Here is a 22,036-nt window from a genome sequence, read left to right as displayed (position 1 = left end):
GATATAAACTAGTCTGTAATCAAGCCACAAAGAGGTTAGGCATCTTTGGAAATCTTCGGCAAAGGATTCAAAGAAAAACTACAAAGACCTTTTTACTTATATAAACTCTAAAAGGAAGGGGATGAATCAGATTGGTCCACTTGATATTAATGGTGTGACTGTAGATGATCATTCTCAGATAGCTGCCAAACTAAATGAGTATGTTGCATCTACTTTCACACATGAAGAGTTATTCAAGGAGGAGAAGGCCAGATGTTTAATCAAACTCACAGGGAGCTAAGTGATTTTGTAATAACTGAGAGCAAAGTGGAGGAGAAATTGTTGAATGTAAACATAAGGAAGGCACCTGGGGTGAATGGGATATATCCAGTTATATTAAACAAACCCTTAGCCATAATTATGAAAGCTTCCTTTGACTCAGGGCAGGTCCCACGGACTGGAGATGTGCAAATGTGTTCCCAATTCACAAAGGGAAATCAAAGGGTGACACAGGTAATTATAGACCTGTTAGTTTAACTTCTTTTCCACAGGGAAAATAATGGAGTCACTAGTTAAGGAAGCAATGTAGAATCATCTAGACAAGACTGCAGTTATAGTTCAGGCACAGCATGGGTTTCTTAAGGGGAAGTCTTGTCTGACAAATCTGATTGGATACTATGATGTGGTCAGAAAGGAATTGGATACAAAGAATAATTGTATTTTAGGAAAGCTTTTAATACTGTGGCACATGGAAGACTACTGTACAAATTGGAGCAGTATGACATTAAGGGCAAGTTGCTACAATGGATAAAAGGATGGTTAAGTGGGAGAAGACCGAGTGGTTATCAATGGACACTGCTCTTCGTGGACTAATGTTATTAGTGGAGTCCCCCAGGGTTCAGTGTGGGCCCATTGTTGTTTTTGGTATGTATCAATGATACTGATGAAGGTATATTTGGATTAATGTCTAAGTTTGCAGATGGTACGAAGGTTGGCAAGGGTTGTTAATGACAGTAATGATAGCAAGCTACTGCAAAGGGATCTGGAAAAGTTGAGCAGATGGGATGAGAGGTGGCAACTGAAGTCTAACATTGACAAATGTAAAGTACTGCACATGGTTAGCAGTAACCCCAGAGTAATGTATGAACTGGGTGGTAATACACTTCGAGTAATGGAGAATGAAAAGGACAATGGGGGTAATTGTGTAGTCAGATATGAATTTTTCTGAGCAGTGCAAATAGCCTGCAAGAGTAGCTCACGGCATCTTGTCAATAATATACAGGAATTTTGCTAGCAGGGATAAAGGGGTGATTGTCACATTGTATAAGGCAATGGTCAGGCCACACCTTTAGAACATCATCCTCTTCGCTAGAATCACTGTCACTCTCATACAATAAATGATCTTGAATGTCTTCCATTGCATTACTTACACCACATTTTTTAAAGGACTTGGCCACAATTCCAGTCTTAACACAATGCCATGACTTCGGCACACGTTCACGCTTGTGCTACTCTGGCATGGGAAGCGTTTTAATGCTGTTTTGCTATTCATTTTCAAGCTATCAACTACATCAGATGAAACATTTTCGTTAAACATGCCAAAAATTCAATCCAAAAATTCACCTGCTGGTAAAAGAGCGTTATAGTGAGTTGTGACAGTTTTAGAGTGAGATATGGGTTATAATATAAAAACAGCATCATAGCGAATCAGCATAGAGTGAACTGCGTTATAATGAGGGCCTTCTGTAATTCAATATCAAATTAATGAGGATTCTGCAATCACTAGCAGAGATTTACTCTGCAATACAATAACTTTGTGTGTGCCAAATTTCTATGTAATTTGTATTATTCATTTGAAGGCTAGTTTTATCAACTTCATGTTTCTTTTTCTTTTAAAAATTAAATATGTAATATTAGAAGTGTTTTCACATTACTGACATGAATGCAGGAATAATCATCCTCACTCTATGGTTATATATTGCTGCCTATTCTAACTTTAAGAGAGTCCTTTGCCCTCTATTTCCATTCAATAATTCAACTAAATGCACAGTGGTTAAAAAGGTATAATTCCTGAATAAATTTAATTTATAAAATATGAGAAAGAACTGACCAGAATATACACTGATATACATCTACTAACTCTTCAGAAAAACTGCACGAGTTACAAGTTCCCCCCTCACCAGTATACTGAAGAAAGTGCATCACTTAGGAATTTCACATTTCTAACCCTTTTTTGCAATGGTATGTTACATTAATGACTAGCATCACAAACAGAAATATAAACAAAAGATATTTATTAATAGTTAATGCAAAGCTAAGTAATATTTGACAGATGCTCTCAAAATATTCCAAAATGAGCATTTGCAACCTTTATACAACAGTTTTGGTAAAGACGATAATTATGGCTGAAATGTTATCAGAGGCCCTCGTTTTGCTTTGGTTTATCATTTTAAATGGAAAACAAAATGAAAGTTCACCAGGTGCAAACTAATATTTAGTTGAGCTGCCTCTGGCCCTAACGACATCAGCATACCATTGAGGCATTGACAAGATCAATTTCTGAAGATAATCGACTGACAGTTCGTGGTTCCCAACATGAAGAAATATCTTCCTGAAGTTCATGAAGGGTCTTTGGTTTCTTTCTGGCAACTGCAGATTCCACACGATGCCAACAGTTCCCTATAGGATTCAGGTCCAGACTGTTTCCTGGCCAGCTAAGAGTTGTAATGGACTGTTTTTCCAACCATTTTTTCACCTGTAACAAATGTAAACACATTACTGTCGAACCTCTAATGCAGAAATGAAGCTAAAGTAACTACAGAAGTGCCTACTTACACTTTTCACTCGATGACAAGGAGCAGAGTCGTCTTGAAAGATGCAGTTACTTGGCAGGTTGAAATGGTCTTTAATGGTTGGCAACAATTTGACTTCCAATATAGCCAGGTATCCATTGGCATTTACAAAACCTTTTATAAGCTGCAGGTTCTGTAACCTATTCCATGACACAAAATGTACCCCTATATCATTTGGCTGGTAGGGAATTTCACTGTATACAACATACAGTCTGGATGGTATTCTTCACCAAGTCTATGACAAATCATTTGTCTCTCATCAGAGCCACGCAGGTTGAATTTCTTCCAATCCGAGTAAATAACTGACTTCCACTGCTCGGAGGTCCATTTGACATGCTCCTTACACCTATAGGATTCCTTACACCAAATTAATCAGGCCTTTTTCATTTTTTGTGTGAGGAGGAGCTTCTTCTAAGGATGACGGGCTACAAGTCCATTTTTGAAGAGGAGTCTTCTGACTGTTAATGCACTTTCTACCACTCCTGTATATTCTTCACATTTTCTTTTCAGATCAGACGAAAAAGCTTTACGGTTTTTAAGGCATATGTGCTTCAAAACGCAGTCCTGTTTTGGCATAGAGACTCATTTGCGTCTGGCTCCTTTTTTCTATCAGCAGAACCAGTATTCTTGAGTTTGGAACGAATTCTACTCATTGTCGACTGATTACAAGATACTCTATAAATAAGCAATATGATGGACAGAACATCCTTCCTCACATAAAGCAACAATAGCACTCTTTCTTTGTAGCATCAACTGCACGTACATAACTCTCCATCCTGACACAAGCAAGGAATGACTGCAACTCTTGCAGAGTGTGCTTATATAGCTGAAAGTAACAGGTGATGCAATATTACATCATCACCTATGCATGTCAATCTTATTTGATGCAATCTGTAAGAAATATTGCCATATACTTCGGTTGTTGTTGTTGTTATTTGGTTTTTAGGAGCATTAGCAACTAAGGCCATATTGCTCCGGGGATATATGGCGGTCATTCCCTGACCTTTCCGCATCCTCCGTATTTGGTGGTCACGGCTCGAACCCCGGTCTAATTAAGAAGCGTTTGCTACGCACTGCTGCTCCTGCCCACAGAGGCGCTGCCATATACTTCAAATGACAATTGCAATTTTAAGGGGTGATGAACTTTCTTTGAACACCAGTGTATATATTAGGCATAATATAATAGCACATTCTTACCAAAAGTACAGAGACACTGATATAATTGCATTAGCAGAGGCATATGATGCAAGAAAGCAAGCTTATTTAGCATCAGCCAAAAAAAAAAAAAAAAACACACCTTCCTGTTTCACCAATCCATTCACTCCAAAAGTTTGTCCAGTTCAGCCTTGAATTTATTTAAGCTGTCAACTTCCCCAACAACAGATGTAAGTTAGTTCCAGAGATCAACCACCCACTGGTTAAGGCAATTTCCACAGATCTATTCTACAACTGTTTTTTTCTCAATTTAAATTTATGCTCCCAACTCCAGGTGTGGAATCTGAGCTGGAGGAAGAATCCCATCACCACTGAGCTTGCAAAAACCATTCAAGGTCTTATACACTTTGATCAGATCATCTCTGAGGTGCCTAGTCACCAGATGCTGCAATTTGCAGAACTTAAACCTATCTGCGTAACAGCAACCCTTTGTTCCACTCACTAATCTCTTTGCTCTTCTCAGTACTCATTCTAGTTGCTCAACATCTTTCTTAAAATGAGGCCTCCAAACCTGTATGCAGTACTCAAGGTGTGGCCTGACCACTGTCGTATACAAAGGGATAATCGCCTCCTTATCCCTGCTAGCAAAATTCCTATATATATTATTGGCAAGACCCCATGAGCTACTCTTGCACCTGTCTGCACTCTCAGAAAACTACATATCTGACTGCACAATTATCTCCAGGTCTTTTTCATTCTCAACTACCCAGAGTGTAGTACTGCACAGTTGGCATGTTACACTGGGATTACTGCTACCCATATGCAGTACTTTGCATTTGTCAATGCAAAGTACTCAATTGACACTTCTCAGCCATATCTGCTCAACTTTTCCAGATCCTGTTGCAGTAGCATACCATCATTACTGTAATTAACAACCCTTCCAACGTTTGTATCATCTGCAAACTTGGGCATTAAGCCAAATTTAAAAACTGTATTGTCCCTGCCTTGAATGGGTTGAGCACGCTGAATTCTGATGGAATCCTTCCACTTGTTCAGATTACGAACCTAAGGGGGCATAAATACAAATTAAGAAAAGACAGATGTAGAATAGATGTGTGGAAATTTGCCTTTAGCCAGCACCTGCTGGCTAAAGGCAAAGGGTGGTTAATTGCTGGAACAAACTTCCATCTGTTGCTGTGGAAGTTGATAGGTTGAATAAATTTAATTTAAGGAGGAACTGGATAGGCATTTGGAGGGAATGGTGTGATTTTTTTTTTTTTGGCTGATGCTGCATAAGTTCATACACTTGCTTTCTTGCATCACATGCCACTACTACTACTGTAGTCACCTTTACGAAAGCAAAAACCTTTCCCTTTATCCCTCGTGGTAGTTACACCTTTGAGTAAATCCCACATCAGTACACTGATCACTGCCACGTAGTGCTCCCTTTATCAGCATATTCTTAATGCATGAATAATCATTGGTAATAATAAGATAAAGTGCAATACTCCCACTGGTTGCCTCTCGAATATGCTGCTGTAGAAAACAGTCATTCAATAAATCCACAGAAGTCTTGCTAGTGTGTGAGTGACCAACCCACAAGTTCCAGTCTATATCTGGGAAGTTAAAATCCCCCATTATAAGACAATCTGATTTACTGGCCCACTATTTCTCCAACAGTTGTTCGTTACATTCATCAGGGTCATTAGGCCTATAACACACTCCTACTCTCAACTTTGCTTACACAGTGCTTAAGGTCACATCAAACCGACTCTACACTGCACTTTCCATCCATGTCAACTTGATGCACTTCCTTAGATTTTATGTTTCTTAATTAACAGCATGACCCCCTCCTCCCTTTCTATCCTTTCTTTACACTTTCCAAATTCTAATTCTGCATTCCTTATCTCTGTGTGACACCACATCTCTGATATCACAACAATATCCACCTTTGATATCTTCACCAGCAATTCAAATTCATCAAATTTATTTACTATACTCCTAGCATTGGTATACATGCACCTATTCTTACTCTTAGTTACTAACACAACCCATGTATTTAATTGTTCCATGATGACTCCCAGCAGTCCTTGAAATCACCAGTACCTCGCTTTCCAGGCTGCTGCTCATTCCAATAGGATCAGTGCAAGATTCACTTTCGTCTCTGCCTGTAGTGACTTAATCTCTTAGTCTGTGAATCCCCAAGCTAGCAGTTTTCCAATCCACCTAACACTGCCTTGATAGCATCAGAAAACATTCTTGCAACATTTCTATTTAAATGCATCCCTGTAGAAACAATCTCAACTATAAATCTCTCATGTTATTGGTTATGCAAATAAATGGTGTAGAAGCAATTTACCATTCACAGATGGATTACAGAACAAGGCAGTATATCACGAATTCCAGAGATCAATGTTCCAAAGACTTCCACCTAGCCATGCTGAAATTAAATATCAAACAAAAAGACTGAATTTTGTCATCAAGAAATCTATTAACACAATCACCTACACTTACATTTGTGACAGTGCACTCAATGTGCTACAATTTTAAGAATGCTGATAAATAAAAACGTTCTGAAATCCTTGACATTCCCATTTCAACCATTATTTTCCAATTTTGGAATTGGTAAATAATGGTTGAAAAGTAAGTAGTCTGAAATTCATAGCTAAAAGTAAACACTTACTTTCGGGCTGAGCTATAAATCAGAACAAAATTCAAAATTTTATAAAAACTTTATTCTATGCACATAAACTAACCTCAAGCAGTGTGACGACAGAATCGAGCAGTTAATTTCATGTGCCTTGACAGCATAAGAATGGCCATAGTGACAGTGTTTTGGTAGGTTACTAGCGGTATCCAGGGTTTCCCCTATATCCGCCGTTGTTTAAGCGTTTATATTTGCCAGCATAAAATTTTTTAACAATTTCTCTAATGATAACGTATACAATTTTGAATTTTGACTAAAAAAAAAAAAAAAAAAAACACTTTTATTTTACCCTTTAATTTGTATTTTAGTGTATGTAGTGTGTTGTTCTCGTTGTTTGTGGCTGGCAACTGGCATTTAGCAGCAGGGAGTCGCGGACTTGTAGTGTCCCGACCCCCCGCTCCCGTCACTTGCCACGTGGAGGCAGCCAGTTTCTCTTGCACTCTTAATCATTTCCTTATTAAACAATATTTTGGTAGTACCCTGGCTCTCGCAGGGCTCAGTCCTGACCTAGGGCGGGCGTTTTAGGATGTTTTTAGTAGCCGGACCCCTGCATACGCAGGGCCCAATCCTGTCCTTGTGGAGAAGCCCAGCATTCTAGGTTATTTTATATCTATTTCAATTCTTTATCATTTACATAGGCATATAGTCAGTCAGTCTTACATAGGCATAAAAGTCAATCAGGCATTCTAGGTTATTTTATATCCATTTCAATTCTTTATCATTTACATAGGCATAAAAGTCAATCAGGCATTCTAGGTTATTTTATATCCATTTCAATTCTTTATCATTTACATAGGCATAAAAGTCAATCAGTCTCTTATAATCACTGTTGTTTTCTTATGTGCTAGGTGAGTTTTTGTGTGTCACGTACAAGTTTGTGTGTTCCCTGACCTTTTCATGTGGTCAGCAGGTATACCGTCTTACTTTTCAAGCCATAGGTCCATGGCAGACTGTGTTTTCCTTGTCCTGCCCTTCTTCCTTTCACTTGGTAATTATTGACAATACAACACGCGTTACCTTCACAGTGTAGTGTTGTCACAGGACATGGTTACCTGCTAGTCTGGCAGGCCTAGAAGAGTCCTTCTTCTCTGGAATGCTCTCTCTGCAAAGTTCGCCAGTGATTGGAAGGTTTCCAGTGATTCCGTCACTTTGAAGAAATCCTCCGTGTGGTACACCTCTGTTATTAGCTGGAACGGTTGCCTCAGGTCCGTGTAGTTAATGCAGTCCAGCATTATGTGTTGCACTGTTTCGTGCGACCCGCATTTGCAGTCAGGAGAATCGGCCAGCCTCAGAGCATGTAGTCTTGAGTTTAAGCTTCCGTGGCCCGACATGAGGAAAGTAGTGTATAATCCTGGTTGCAGCCAAGGTTTGTTTGTCTTGCTTATTTCTTGTGCAAGGGGGAAGAACTGATACGTTGTCCTCCCCTTGGTCTCTTCCCTCCATTCTCTTTGCCATTGTGTAGTAAACATTTCTCTTAGTCTTCTTTGATCTTCTTTGTCTGTTCCATTAAGATTTATTGCATATTCTTCAAAGGCATGTGGGATTCTTTGTCTCCTGTAGTAATTTAGATATGCTTGTATAATTTCATATTTTATGGGTAGCTTTCCACATATTATCTGGAGGGCTGAAGTTGAGATGGTTCGACATGCTCTGGAGGTGGCCAAAAGAAAGATTCTTTGTGCCTGTAATAGGTATTTGTTTACTAGGCTGCGTTTGATGCCAGGTGCCCAGGCACCCGCTCCATAGCATATAATGGGGAGGAAGAGGCTTGTATAATACAATGCCAGTGTGGATGGTTTTATGTTCCATTTTTTCCTTGCAATTCTTAGTAATTTTCCGGTTAATTTTTGAGTTTTTTTTCTTTAAGTATTTTGCATGCTCTATGAAAGTTAAATTTTCATCTAATATTATTCCTAGATACTTGTATTTGGATTCCCTGCCTATGCTCTGTTCATTGATTTTAATTAATGGAGGTCTATTTCTATTGAGCTTTCCCTTGAATAGGACTTGTTTTGTTTTTTCTGCTGATATTTCCAGTTTATTTATTGTGCACCAGGACATTAGATCTTCCAGGGCCTCTTTTGCTCTGGATTCCAGCTCGCGCCTTGAGTTACCCTGTAGGATCAGAACAAGATCGTCTGCGTAAGCTATTTTCTCTATTTGGGGGAGATCTTTTGCGAGCCACTCATCAAGGACTGTGTTCCAGCAGACTGGGCCAAGAACAGATCCCTGTGGGCAGCCGCGGGTCACTGGTCTTGTTACGGAGCATGCTCCGCTTGAGACCACGAGGTGCCTGTTTGAGAAGTAGTCTGTAATTAGATGATAAATCGGAATTGAAACCTTTGCCTCTCGAAACCTCGCCAGCACACTTTGCCACCATAGGGTGTCAAAGGCACCTTTAAAGTCTACAAAGAGACCTAGGACATACTTAAATTCCAAGGAAATAATAGTGTTTAGAACCTGCTTGATAGCTCCCACGGCCGACTTGAGGATAGATTTTTCTTAGTATAGTATTGTAGGAATCTGCCTACTATTAGTTTTTCTAGGACTTTACCTATGACAGAGAGTAGGGCAATGGGGCGGTAGGAGGAGGCTAGGTTTGGGGGCTTGTCAGGGTGTTTAATTAAGACTTTGAGGTTTGCTATTTTCCAGGGGGCAGGGAAGATGCCTTCATGTAGGCATTTATTGAAAAGGGTTTCCAGTACTGTGCTGTTCTTCTTCCACAGTCTTTTCATGATAGTCACCTCTATTAGATCCAGTCCTGGGCATTTTCCATCACTAAAGGAGAGTATTGCATCATTAATCTCCCTGTGTGTAAAATCGTCCTCTTTGTCTGCTGCCCTGTATGTCAGGTGTTGAAGTCGGATGGCTGTCTGCGTCGGGCTCTCAGGGATTGTTATATCCTGCTTTATAATTCCATCCAGGATTTTATTTACTGATTGTTCCCATGTTAGTGTTTCGTTGTTCGGGGAGCATGTGATCGTGGAGAATACTTCTCCTGGATGCTGTTTTTCGAATACTAGCCTGTAGATCAGGCCCCATGGGTCTTTTCCCAATGTGACTTCAACCAGCTTTTTCCAGGCTAGGTGTTTTTCTTTGTATATTTCATTATTGTATCTGCGTCTGTTCTCTTTATATATTTCTTGCAGTCTCTCTATTTGGTCCTGTGGTCTATTTGTTCTCCTTGCATTCCTCAAGTCTTTTCTAGATTTTTTCGTTAATTTCCGTAGGGTTGTTAGGTCATTGGTCCACCACGGCACCTGGTTTGCTTTCCTCCGTTTTTTCTTTAGTGTGGCATCGCATATGTCTGTGAGGAGAGACATTGTTCTTTCCACTATTTGTTCCGTAGGCTGGTGCTGTATTGTTTCTAGAAAGGTGGTAGTGAATTTGTCTGTCACCTGTTTATCAAACTCGTCCCAGTTTATATTTTTTGTTTTATATCTGGGAGAGATCTGAGAGATCTTACTACCCTGAGGGGTCAGCGCTTTTGTATAGTCAAAGGTTATTACTGCGTGGTCGCTTGTTGACTAGTTTGGATGTAACTTCCAGTTTGTAATCACATTCGCCAGTGAGCTGCTGGTGAGAGTGACATCTATGTATGATTCTCCTACTTCCGAGGAGAATGTTGGTGGATGCCCTGGGGTATTGTGTACCATCAGATTTTTCGATATGATGAGTTCCTCCAGTAGCTCCCCTTTTGCATCTAGATTGGGGCTGTTCCATAGTGGTGAGGATGCATTGGCATCCGTCATTATTATGATTTGTTTCCCAGGAAGGGTGTTTAGCAGTGTCTCTAGGAAATTTAGATATGGGGTAATTTCTTGGTTTCTACCTGGGCATCACATGTAGACTGAGGTCACATATATCTGCCCGTACGGGCCCTCTAGGCAGGCTGTTGCCGCATACTTTGTGCAGAGGCAGTTTATTTTTTGTCACTGTTATTTTTGGGTTTATCACTGCGAGTGCAGCCCAAACCCTTGTGACTGCTCCTCTCCCTTCACCATCAGTTGAAGGTTCTGCTTGAATTATTCTTGTGTTGGGTGGCATTCCTTTTACCTTGTCCCTATAGTTGTAGGGTTCCTGTAGGCCTAGGATGTCGAACCGTTTCTCAAGTGCTAGTTTTGCGAGATCTGAAGTCACTGTAGCCGAGCGTCGGCAGTTCAGTTGACAGAAGGTTAGCTTGTCACGACTTAGATTATTATTGATAGTATTAAACATAATTGGTCTTTTGTTTTGTGTTCTCTTTGGCCCTTATGAAGTCCGGGCATGTATTATCTCTATGAGTGATTGCTGTCTCGCTTCCGTATTTTGCAATTTGGGCATGTTGCTGGTCCATCCGGCTCTGGGCAGGAGGCCTGCTGGTGTCCAACCTCGCCACAGTGACCACACGTGTGTTCACTCTGCCTGCAAAACTTTGCTGAATGCCCATATGCCAGGCATTTATAGCATCTGGTCGCTACAAGGAAGTCTTTCAAGTAGTGTGCTGACCACCCTATATATATGCGCCCATCGTGTTTGAGTAGGTGCGTGCGTATGTGTGGTGAGACCTCCAGTACTAGGTGCTTGTTGTTTCTTTGCCTTGCATTCATTCTGAATCGGACTTTTACTTCATTGGTAAATTCCTCTGAGGAGATCTTGGAGTCCTCAAAATTTTTTCCGTATAGGTCTTCCATGAATTCATTGTCCGGAAGGTCCTTGTTTACATCGTACACTATTACTGTTGGGTTTAATTTGTGTGGGTAGTCAATCTTAAAGTTGAATTCCTGGAACTTGTCACATTGCTTCAATTTGTTTAAGTCATTGAGTGATGCTACCTCGATGGCCACTCCTCTGTCCCTCAGTTTCCTTATTGATTTTATTTTTATGTTTTTGAGATCCGTCTTGAAGTTGTTTGTGATTGTATTGCTGACCTCTTCACTTGTTTTTATCACTGAGTCATTTGTTGCCTTAATAATAATTATGTGTTTGTCCTGTCCGCTCGGTGGGGTCAATTCAGTGGGACTCCTCACTTCCTTTCCTGATGCTGCAACACTGACGTATGATGGGCCAGGGCTAGGTGTAGGTGAAGTTTGTGCGCCTTTGTTTGCTCTGAGGATCTCATTCTCTATTGTCGTATCAATGACTATTTTCTCCATGTGGCCCCATAATCTGCACAATTCCGTTACCATATGGGGGGTGATTTCTTGTCCCGCCTGGAGGACATCCAGGAATTTATTTTTGAGTACCGACATGGTCTCTATTTTTTCCACCTTGCTTGCTATGTGGTATTGTTGTGGTGGACATTCGACTTGCTTGTCTGATGTTGCAATCAGTGATTTTACTGACGCCCTTCCACCTTGGGTTGTTTCATCTTCCTCTGTTTCTGTTACTGCCATTTTTTCCTCCCTTAGGTTTTCCTTTTTATTGGCTTGGTCCTGGTAATTGGCCTGTTTTAAATCCTTTTGTCCTTTTCCTTTTGCAGGGGTCTTCTTCTTGGTAGTCCTACTTCCCTTGTGGTTTGTTATGTTTAAATTTGGCAGCAGTTTGCTGGCTTATTAGGGGGATACTTGTTGGGTGTGACCTCCCTCGTTGATTCTTTAGGGTCTCCTCTTCAGTACAGGTTGAAGAGTCACTGCTGGAGTCACTACGTTCTGTCATGTCCAGTTGTTAGGGCTCGCAGGCCATGGTTATTTTCCTTTGTGTGTTTTGATGGTGCTGTTCTTGTAGGACAGTAATGTTGTGTGAGTTGCCTATTCAATTCCCCACTTGGCTGTTGTGTCTCGTGGCTCTGGGATTCAAAGTTGCAGAGGATTCTAGTTATTTCTTTTTCAAGACGGGGATGTTCTTGTTTTTGGTGTTTGTGCGTTGGAGGTGGTATGAACCTCTATCCCCAGCCTGGCTACCAAGTTTCAGGTTCTTGGGGCTCCTGGTTGAGGAGGAATTCAGTTTTTCCAATTCCAAGAAGGGGATGTTCCTGGATCTTGTGGGTGTTCCTATCCTACTGTTCAGTAAGGTGCCGTGAGGCTATTTTTCAATTTGCACCCCAATCGGTCCTGTGGTTCTCGAGTTATCCATATTTCTTTTTTGGGGGTTCCGGTGATGTTCCTGTGGGTCCTGACAGTTGTGTTGCCACTACTTCTATATACTATGCAGTGAGCTGTGTTAGTGACGTAGGTCGCTGTGTGCGCCGGTCACGTGCCTCTTGACCCTGCCCTCAGTATGTCTTCCCCTGCAACGTTGTCATGGCAACCAGGTTGTAGATGACAGATTTTCCCGCCGATTCCTTTGTTTGGATAACGGGGAAGAAGGCAATATGTCCGCCCGCCGCGTTGTTGTTGGTTATTGTCGCCGTGTGGCTATCGGGGGTGTTCCTTATCTAGCTCTCTATTTAGGATATGATGAATTCGAAGGTGTTCCCAGAGTCACAAGGAGCTTCCCATGTGTTCCAAAATATAAGGAAATGTATATAACTAGCCACATAATATAATTATTTTGATGTCAACAATCCTATATCCTATGTTGTATGGGATCCTATGTTAGGGCTGTGGGCATAAAGCTACTTCCGTACGGAAATTACTTTTTGCCATAAAACTCCTAATTTAGCTGTAATCAATTCCAAAACATATCAATCCACTCACCTACTGTTCCTCTTCCTCATCTTTAAATTCCATTTTGGGCACTTGAAAACTTTAAATGATAACACTTTTTCAGGAGCATTATTTTTGCGACCGCACGGTGAGATTGTTGAAGGTCAAGAAGAATGGCCATATGTGTCAGGTGTAGTTAACATGTTAACAGTCGTAATTTGACCGGGGGGGGGGGGAAGAACCTCAAGTAGCCAAAATAATAATGGAACACGTGGGAAGATGCATATAAAATTGTCTGTGCATATAACAAATATGCATAGCATATAGAAAAACAGAAGTTCTGTTCAAACAGTCTTACATACTAATATATAACAGCAAAAGGAATTTTGTTACCTGGATGAACTACCACCTATAAACTTTTCATTATGAAAGAATGCAAAGTGGTAGCTGTGATGGTGCCATGATCAGAGGAACTGTCTCTGGAGGAGTAGATAAAGGGCTCTTTAGACTGATGATTCTTGATATATGCTGTTTTTCATCTTACAGAATGACTGTGGTTTCAACCCACAGAACATTCTGGAGAATATAGTGTCCCATTTGTGATACACAGGGGTAGAAGTCTGGTTTGGTTTAGGACAGTTATTCGTGATATGGCATCACACCAACAGTTTTTCTGGATGACAACCTTTGCAGAAGGGTAGCTTTGATATCATTCTTTCAACAATGACACAATTGTATACTAAAATAATATAAAATTATAGTTAGTATTACTAAATATGTTGTCAATATTTCAAAGTGACAAAATAATAAAACCAATACTCCCTATCACAAGTACAGTGTGTAACAGCTTTGTTTGGGTAGAATAACATGACACTGATGGACTGGAAAGTTCAGAGTTTGATTCTGAGTCCTATTCCTATTCAGAGTTGACCACTATTCAACTCTGTAAAGCAGGCATGTCAAACACGCGGCCTGCAGGCCTCATGCAGCTCTCCAACAAAAAGTCTGTGACCTGCTGAGATTTCTTGAAAACTTCTTTTTTTTTTTTAATTAAAAGAAATGGAAAAAATACTAATGAAGTTTATTTTTATTTTCACATAATTTATTTTGAATTTTACATTTAAGCAATTTTCAATGCAGCACTCGAAAAAGAGAGAAAAGATAGGATATAATGTTTCATTTTTAAGCCATCACCTGCAGCTTTGAGTAGTACAGACCACAAAGTGTTTGCTCAGTTGTATATTCGTGAATTATATTTTTAACTGTATGCAGTTAATTTTGTGTTTTATTTGTATTAAATTAAAAAGATACATAATAATAAACATTATGTCAACCCCTAATACCAGTATGAGTAAGAAAAGAACAATCAAAGAAGAATGCTGTAACTTCCAAGAGAAATGGGAGCTAGACTATTACTGCATCCAGAACAATCAAAGAAGAATGCTGTAACTTCCAAGAGAAATGGGAGCTAGACTATTACTGCATCCAGAAACAAAATAGTATGCTTAATAGGTAGTAAATCTATTTCAGTCTGCAAAGAATACAATATCAGGAGACATTATGGTACACATCATAAAGAAATCTATGATAAATACATTGAGAAACACTGTGAAAGTAAGTTGTTAGAATTGAAATCAATTCTTAAAAAACAGTAAAACTTGTTTACCAAACCTTCTAAGGAAAATACAGCAGCTGTAAAAGCTAGTTACTTGTTATCACATTAATTGCAAGCAAATCAAAACCTTTTACAGAAGGAGATTTTATTAGTGAGTGTTTAATTAAAGTAGCAAAAGTGGTGTCTAGAGAAAGTAAAAAGCTTCAAAAGTGTAAGCTTAAGTAGAAACACAGAAGCTAATGGGATCAATGAAATAGTTGAAAATTTAAGAAATCAGCTCAATTCAATGATATCTACATTTGAGGCTTACTCTATTACAATTGACAAAAGAACAGAAATTCGAGATATTGCTCAACTGGCCATTTTTATTCGTGGGTGTGATGTGAACTTAAAAGTAGGTGAAGAGCTTTTACAAATTATTCCTATGCATGATACAACCACTGGAGCTGATATTTTTAGTGCACCCTTGGAAATTTTGAATATATATAAATTACCATTGAATAAGTTGGTTTGTCTTGCAACTGATGGCACACCTGCCATGATGAGTATTACTAAGGGTGTCATTGCAAAACTAAAAGAAACATGCAAACAACATGGTAATAATCATTTCGAACATTTTCATTGCATTATTCACCAGCAAGTATTATGTTCCAAGGTTTTAAATATCAGACGTGCTAAAAAAGTTCCCAAAATTATTAACTTTATTCGAGCACGTGGACTTAATCATTGACAAGTTTCATTTCTGGAAGACATAGAAAGTGAACATACTGATCTATCCTATTATACAGAAGTTTGATGGATTTCGAGTCAAAGTTTTAAAACGATTCTTCGAGCTGCTGGATGAAATCGTAATGTTCTTGGAAACAAAGAATTATGAATGTACTGAATTAAAAGATGTACAATGGATAAAGGATCTGGCCTTCTCAGTTAACATTACAAGTCATCTTAACCAACTTAATTTTAACCTTCAAGGAAAACACCACATTCTTACAATGTTATTTGATAATATTGTTTTCAAAGAAAAATTATTACTTTGGCGCAAACAAATAGAAAAAGAAAACTTATCTCATTTTAAAAGTTGCCAATCTCTGTTGTTAAAATCACCTGACTTATATACACACCAAATTAAGTTGTTAGAAATGCAGTTTGATAGAAGATTTTCTGATTTCAAAAACTGTGAATTACAGTTTCCTCTTTTTACTTTGCCTATGTCTATTGATATTGTTGACGAGAGCTTACAAATGGAATTAATTGAAATCCAATGCGACTCTTTGCTAAAGCAAAAATATACGGAAGTTGGAATTCCAAACTTTAACACTTATTTATCTGCAGATCGATTTCCAAAAATGTTATTTTTCGCTACAAATATACCGGCTATGTTTGGGAGCACATACTTATGCGAGCAACTGTTTTCTTCGATGAAAAATAACAAAACTCCAGAAAGGTCAAGATTAACAAATCACCATCTATCATCAATCTTAAAGATTACATCAGCTCAAGACATTCAACCAAATTTTGATGATCTACTTGGTGGAAAATTATGTCAAGTGTTCTCTAAAAAATTATATAATAATAAACTGTGGTTTTATTGTTTATTTTTTATTAAATATTGTAAAGTATTTTTAATTCAAAAACTAATGCAGGATCAAAACAGGTTATCTATATACTGAATACAGTAAATCTAAAAATTGTATTTTGTTTATTTTTTGAGTATTGAAGGCAAGTGGCCCTCAGCATGGTGCAAAATGAGTTTGAGATGCCTGCCATAAAGACACAAGAGGGCTGTCCATGGAGGCTTGCATCACTACCCAATTAAAGTGTTCTGATAAAAGAATGGGAAATATTTTCATCAATATACATCAAACTGGTCAAAACTGTTCCACAGAGCCTGTGTATTATATTACAGGCTAAAGGTGGCCCTACATTATTGAAATCTAACCATTGTTGTCTTTCTCTTAGTATCTCAGTACTTTTTTTTTTTTTTTTTTTTTTGTTTCTGTGCATAAGAAATGTAAGAAGAAAAGAATAGCTTTAGGTAGTTTAGATGAAACAAGGCTACTTACAACAGAGCTTTTGCTGTCAACAGGCCTTGCATCAGGTTTCAGACCTCTACGAAAAAATTCTCCAAGGTTCTGATATTTAGTTAAATCTTCTTCAGCAGCTTCTTTAATATGACAGTCAAATACATATACAAAAAGGTTAAGAACAGGCTTGCGCATCCACAAAGGAAGATTTAAAGAATTAACCCAGCCCCACCAGCGAGAAGTTATCCTCAGAGGAAGCATTGTATAAAGTGATACCTAGAGAGCACAAAAATTATTGGTTTCAAAGTGACAAAGTAATTGGATTCATAAAATATAAAATTAAGAGCCATCACATTCATAAAATAACAAAAATGAAAACAAAAGCAAAACTGAACAACCAACTATTTTTGCACATTGCAACAAAAAGATATTTAACTCCTGGTGTATAAAAACCATCCAATGCTTCAAATAGACAACGTAACTCATTATGTTTAATAAACTTTTCAGAAAAACTTACCTTTCTACATTTAATGGAAGATTCAACATTTTCCTAACCCATTTGGTGTAAAGTTATAAATTATATTCATGTGCAAGAAAAACTCAAATTGGTACCTATTAATTGTTTGATACAGTGGGTTCACTGTTCACCAACTCACTATCTATGGTGGAAATGAATGTTTGGATTAGCAAATTCCATTATTCAATGTGAAGGAGGAGCATGTTGAAAATGTTGCTAAGCTAAAGTGCATAAGAAATGTAAGAAGGGCAAGTCCTGTTACATATGACACCAGTTTAATATAGTTTATAACACCAAAGTTTTTTTTAATGAATTAACTGATATTAAAATGCATTCCAGGTGATGTCTCAGTGTCAAAATTATTATTTCTGTATTCTAAACTGTTATTAACCAAAATTGTGTATATAACTGGAGGACTTTTACTTGCCAGCTCCCCAACACAATAGTCAATGTAATGAATGTATTTTGAAAATCAAATGATCTAGAGTGAATTTTGTAACTGGCAGGGATATTTTGAATGATAATTCAATGATAAATTGAAAAAGTAAATAATGCATAATGCACTAATGCATAATATCAAACTATTTCTTACCCAGCAGATACACTATGGAAAACTTTGTACATAATATTGCAAATTGTACTAGTTTCCACAAAGATTTCCAACACCTGTAATTTGAATTATGATATCAACCACAGTTCTAAATCAAGACAAAGCGTTGTAGGGCTGACAGTGTAAATATCAGCTTGTGCAAAGATGAATATGAGCTTATGCACATTATGCAAAGGTGAATGCAATTGAATGTTCGCCCTTAATATTTGTTGAGCGTCATAGCAAAAGCCAGTTTTATAGGAAATGTTTCCTATTGAGTGGAAAAGGTTAACTGACCATGTTTCTTCATGTTCAGTATTATATGAAGAATAGTGATGTAGGTGAGAGTGGTTCTGATAATGATAGTGGCCCTAGTTCCTGATTGATTGTAAGCAATCAGTAAGCTTCCTGGGTAATTAGTTCACATCACAGAAATCAGACCAACGTTCTAGCATTAGTAAGTTCAAATGAACTAAGAAAATCATAATACAGACAGAGAATGTGCTACAAAGATATGCTTTTTTCTAAACACTTTGGCGAAGGTAAAGAAAGCCAACAAGAGAACCACAGGAAACTTTTAGCGATCAAGCGTGTTTCCCAGTACCGCAGCGTCTCTCCCTGCATTCTCGGTAAATGAACTCGGCAAACCCGACAGAAAAACGATTTTTACTGCAACATGCATCGTCTGTAGAAGCTGTTTTCATATCAGGTTAAAATAGCGGGACGGGGGGATAAACACCCTAAGACTGAGGCAGTCTGGAGGGTGTACCCATAAGTAAATTTCAGCCCACTCATGAACTCCAATAATCTGCTTTTAATAATATGAAAAACTTCAATACATTGTTATGGCTTATAGTGCCACTACCGATAACACGCGCCATCTGTTTAACAACTATGTTTGTCCATAAGTCTGCCTAAAGTTACTAATATCATTTCTAATCGAATAATATCACCAAGTAAGAGAATGCATCATTCCTTAAAAAAACTTGACGGCACAGTTCTCATTGCTGTTAAGGGCTTTACAATACAAGGGCAACTAAAGACAAAATGTCAAACAAAAGTTTGTAAGAGCTCTGTACAAGTCAAAGGGTATGGATATCACAGGTCATAGTATCAGATCAGTTTCAGGAGTATAAACACTGTCAATGGAAGAACCATCATTCAAAATCTAAGGTAGGAAACACTTTGTGCTGTTCCTTTTAATAAAAATTTAATAATAATAGTGCCCCAAACACTTTACAACAAAGTAGGCAGTTAATAACTATATGAACTATAAGCTGAATACTACAACAAGGACAGAGGGATGGATCTGAAGAAAGAAAGAGGTAAGTGTGAGTAATGTATGTGGCCTATCTGAATTCTCTTTAGGGACCTCTTCTTTTATAGTTGAACAGAAACTGGGTGGCCAGGACCAAAGCCTTGAATGGTTTGAGCATTCTCAATGCTGATGGGATTCTTCCTATTGCTCAGAATAACTGTCTGAGAGGGCATAAATCCAAATTTGCCTTTAGCCAGCGGGTGGATGATTGCTGGAACAAACTTCCATCTGTTGTTGTAGAAGTTGATAGCTTAAATAGATTCAAGGCAGAACTTGACAAACATCTGGAGCGAGTGGATGGGTGAAATAATGTTTTTTTTTTTTTGGCTGATGCTATATAAGCTTGCTTTCTTGCATCATGTGCCTTTGCTAATGCTAAAGTTCTGATTTACCCTTTGAGTTTATTGCCAGCTCGAGACCAGACACCCTGGCAGTGATGTGCCATTAGATCATTACATGACTCTCATAATCAGTAAAGTGAACTGTAAAAGTAGTATCAACTGACTAATTGGTAAATCTAGCAACTTAGTCAGCCCTGTCTTTGTCAAGTATGCCAACATGGTTAGGGATCCAGGAAAATCTCAGAGCTTGCATTTTCCTGCTCTTTTAAGGAGAGAATGATATTAAAAGAATCAGTGAAAATGATGCTGCAGGGTAAATGTGTGGACTGAATCGAATCAATTCCAGAGCCATTTGTATTGAAATCGGTACTGCAGTAAAAATGCTGCATACTGGAGGCAACTAATTGGTGATTACACGGGTATGCATAAATTCTGATGTTTTGAACATTCGTGGCGTTTTTGTACTTCCAGGGCTAATTCTAAAAATCCAAACCATTTTTTTTATATATCACGTATGGTTTTTTCACAAAAAGTAATTGTTTTCTTAACTACACATTCCATATATATGCAATACTACTTTCTTTATAACTGAGACGTATCACTGTGCCAAAACATGTTTAGACATGCTGAGACCTGCAAGTAAAGTAAGAAACACTTCACAGGTATATAAACCTGCAAAAGCGTTTCTCCTGCATTCAAATGTTTTATGGTGCAGTCGTGCTAGCTAATATCTGACTAGTATCTTCTAACGTGATTTTCATATTTTCTGTCCTTGACAATGAAAAGTTGTAGTTGTGTGAACAATCCAAATACATTTTGCTACATTTGCAGTAAACTATGTTGTGGCAAAAGAAAGGCAGGATATACAGTTGGATCTCTCTTTAACAAACTTCTGTATAGCAAATTTTTCTATGTAGTGAACTTTTTTTGTATAAAGGAGAAAATTTCAATATAACAAACTGATTTCGATAGACTCTATGCATTGTTCACAGCTCTGGCCTTTAGGCAATAGAGCTGATGCAGTAGAAAACAAATTAAAAGCTAAGAGGATTAACAATTAATCCCTTCAGCTTTTAAGAGCTAAAGGGATTAATTTCACGCATTAAGAGGTAAAAAAATTTTACAATTTAGCGGTGCCTGTAAAACCCTGCAGGAGGAAACTGGCCAACCACGGCATGGGATAGAAAAAGATGGAAGGTTTGGGAGAGGCTTTTGCCAGCAGTGGGCCAGCAATGGCTAAAAAGAAGAAATAAAACCTATACATCCTATATACTATTGTACCGAGAAGTTGCTTGTTGTTTGTTTGTTATTTGGTTTTTAGGAGCATTAGCAACTAAGGCTATATTGCTCCCGGAATATGCGGTGGTCATTCCCTTGACCTTTCCGCATCCTCCGTATTTGGTGGTGACGGGCTCGAACCCCGGTCTAATCACGAAGCGTGTGCTATGCACTGCTGCTGCTCCTTCCCACCTGGCTATGGAGGCGCCCCGAGAAGTTGCGTTGATCAACTGCAATCAATGTGTTCACAGCCATTGGCAAAGATTAAGGCATATTCCCAATGCAGACATTGGATCTGATCAACCTGTTTTCTACTGTTAGCACCCTATTAGAGAATTAGGAGAGAGTGATTTTCCTTTATCCCTGAAATTCATCTGTTGTTTCAAAGAAATGAGTCATCCACACTTTCACTAAATTTCACCTGTCTCTGTTTACATGGTAGATACAAGAGGTCCCTAAATCAATATTGTTTTAGCTGCTGCGCAAGTAACCTTACTGTGTCTAAGAGGAAATCCTTGGGTGTACTGTGAAAAAGTGGAAGTGCTTAATAGTGTAGATCGGGACGTTAAAAAAAAGAAAAAGAAAAGAAATTTCTTTTAAATTTGGTTTTCCTGCCAGTAGTGCGTTAACCATTCTGAAAAACAGTGTTTCGATTTTCAAACTGTTTGAGGAAATGCGAACCAGCTGGAAGCATGTGAAATCATGCCTGTACGAAGATGTAGATGAAGCAATTTTTACACAGATAAAGCTGATTCAAGACCAAAATGGCCGATATCAGGGCAATTAATAAAAGAAAGGACTATGGAGTACGCATCATTTCTGAGGCATAAAACATTAAAATCCCGTTCTGGTTGGCTGGACAAATTTAAAGAACGCCATGGCTTACTCGAAAAAGTTATTTTTGATGAAAGTGGAGTTGCAATTGAAGAAGAAAACTATACCCATTGGAAAGAAACAATTTTGAAAAATTTCTGAACAGTGGATTTTAAATTTCGATAGAAAGATGACAAAAGCAAACAGAAAAATCGGTTTGATTGCCAACAACTGACCTCCCCACCTTCACTCGGTAATTTCAAAACTTACAAGTGTGAAGCT

The 22,036-nt window shown here is 38.4% G+C and overlaps 1 protein-coding gene across 1 annotated transcript in view; it reads right to left on the bottom strand.

Moving 5' to 3' along the window:
• Pisd (phosphatidylserine decarboxylase) overlaps positions 1 to 22,036 on the bottom strand; it is a 98,772-nt gene that overhangs the window by 38,251 nt on the left and 38,485 nt on the right. The window contains exon 3 of the mRNA XM_090374731.1: positions 16,938 to 17,174. Within this exon, the coding sequence (XP_090230857.1) occupies positions 16,938 to 17,174 (237 nt within the window). The remainder of the gene's footprint in view (positions 1 to 16,937; positions 17,175 to 22,036) is intronic.

Source organism: Mastigoproctus giganteus, chromosome 5, assembly GCF_048544385.1.
Source record: "Mastigoproctus giganteus isolate SK-2022 chromosome 5, ASM4854438v1, whole genome shotgun sequence".
Taxonomy (NCBI): Eukaryota; Metazoa; Arthropoda; class Arachnida; order Uropygi; family Thelyphonidae; genus Mastigoproctus; species Mastigoproctus giganteus.
The sequence above is the reverse complement of the archived record's forward strand: the minus strand, read 5'-3'. Positions and strand labels throughout refer to the sequence as shown.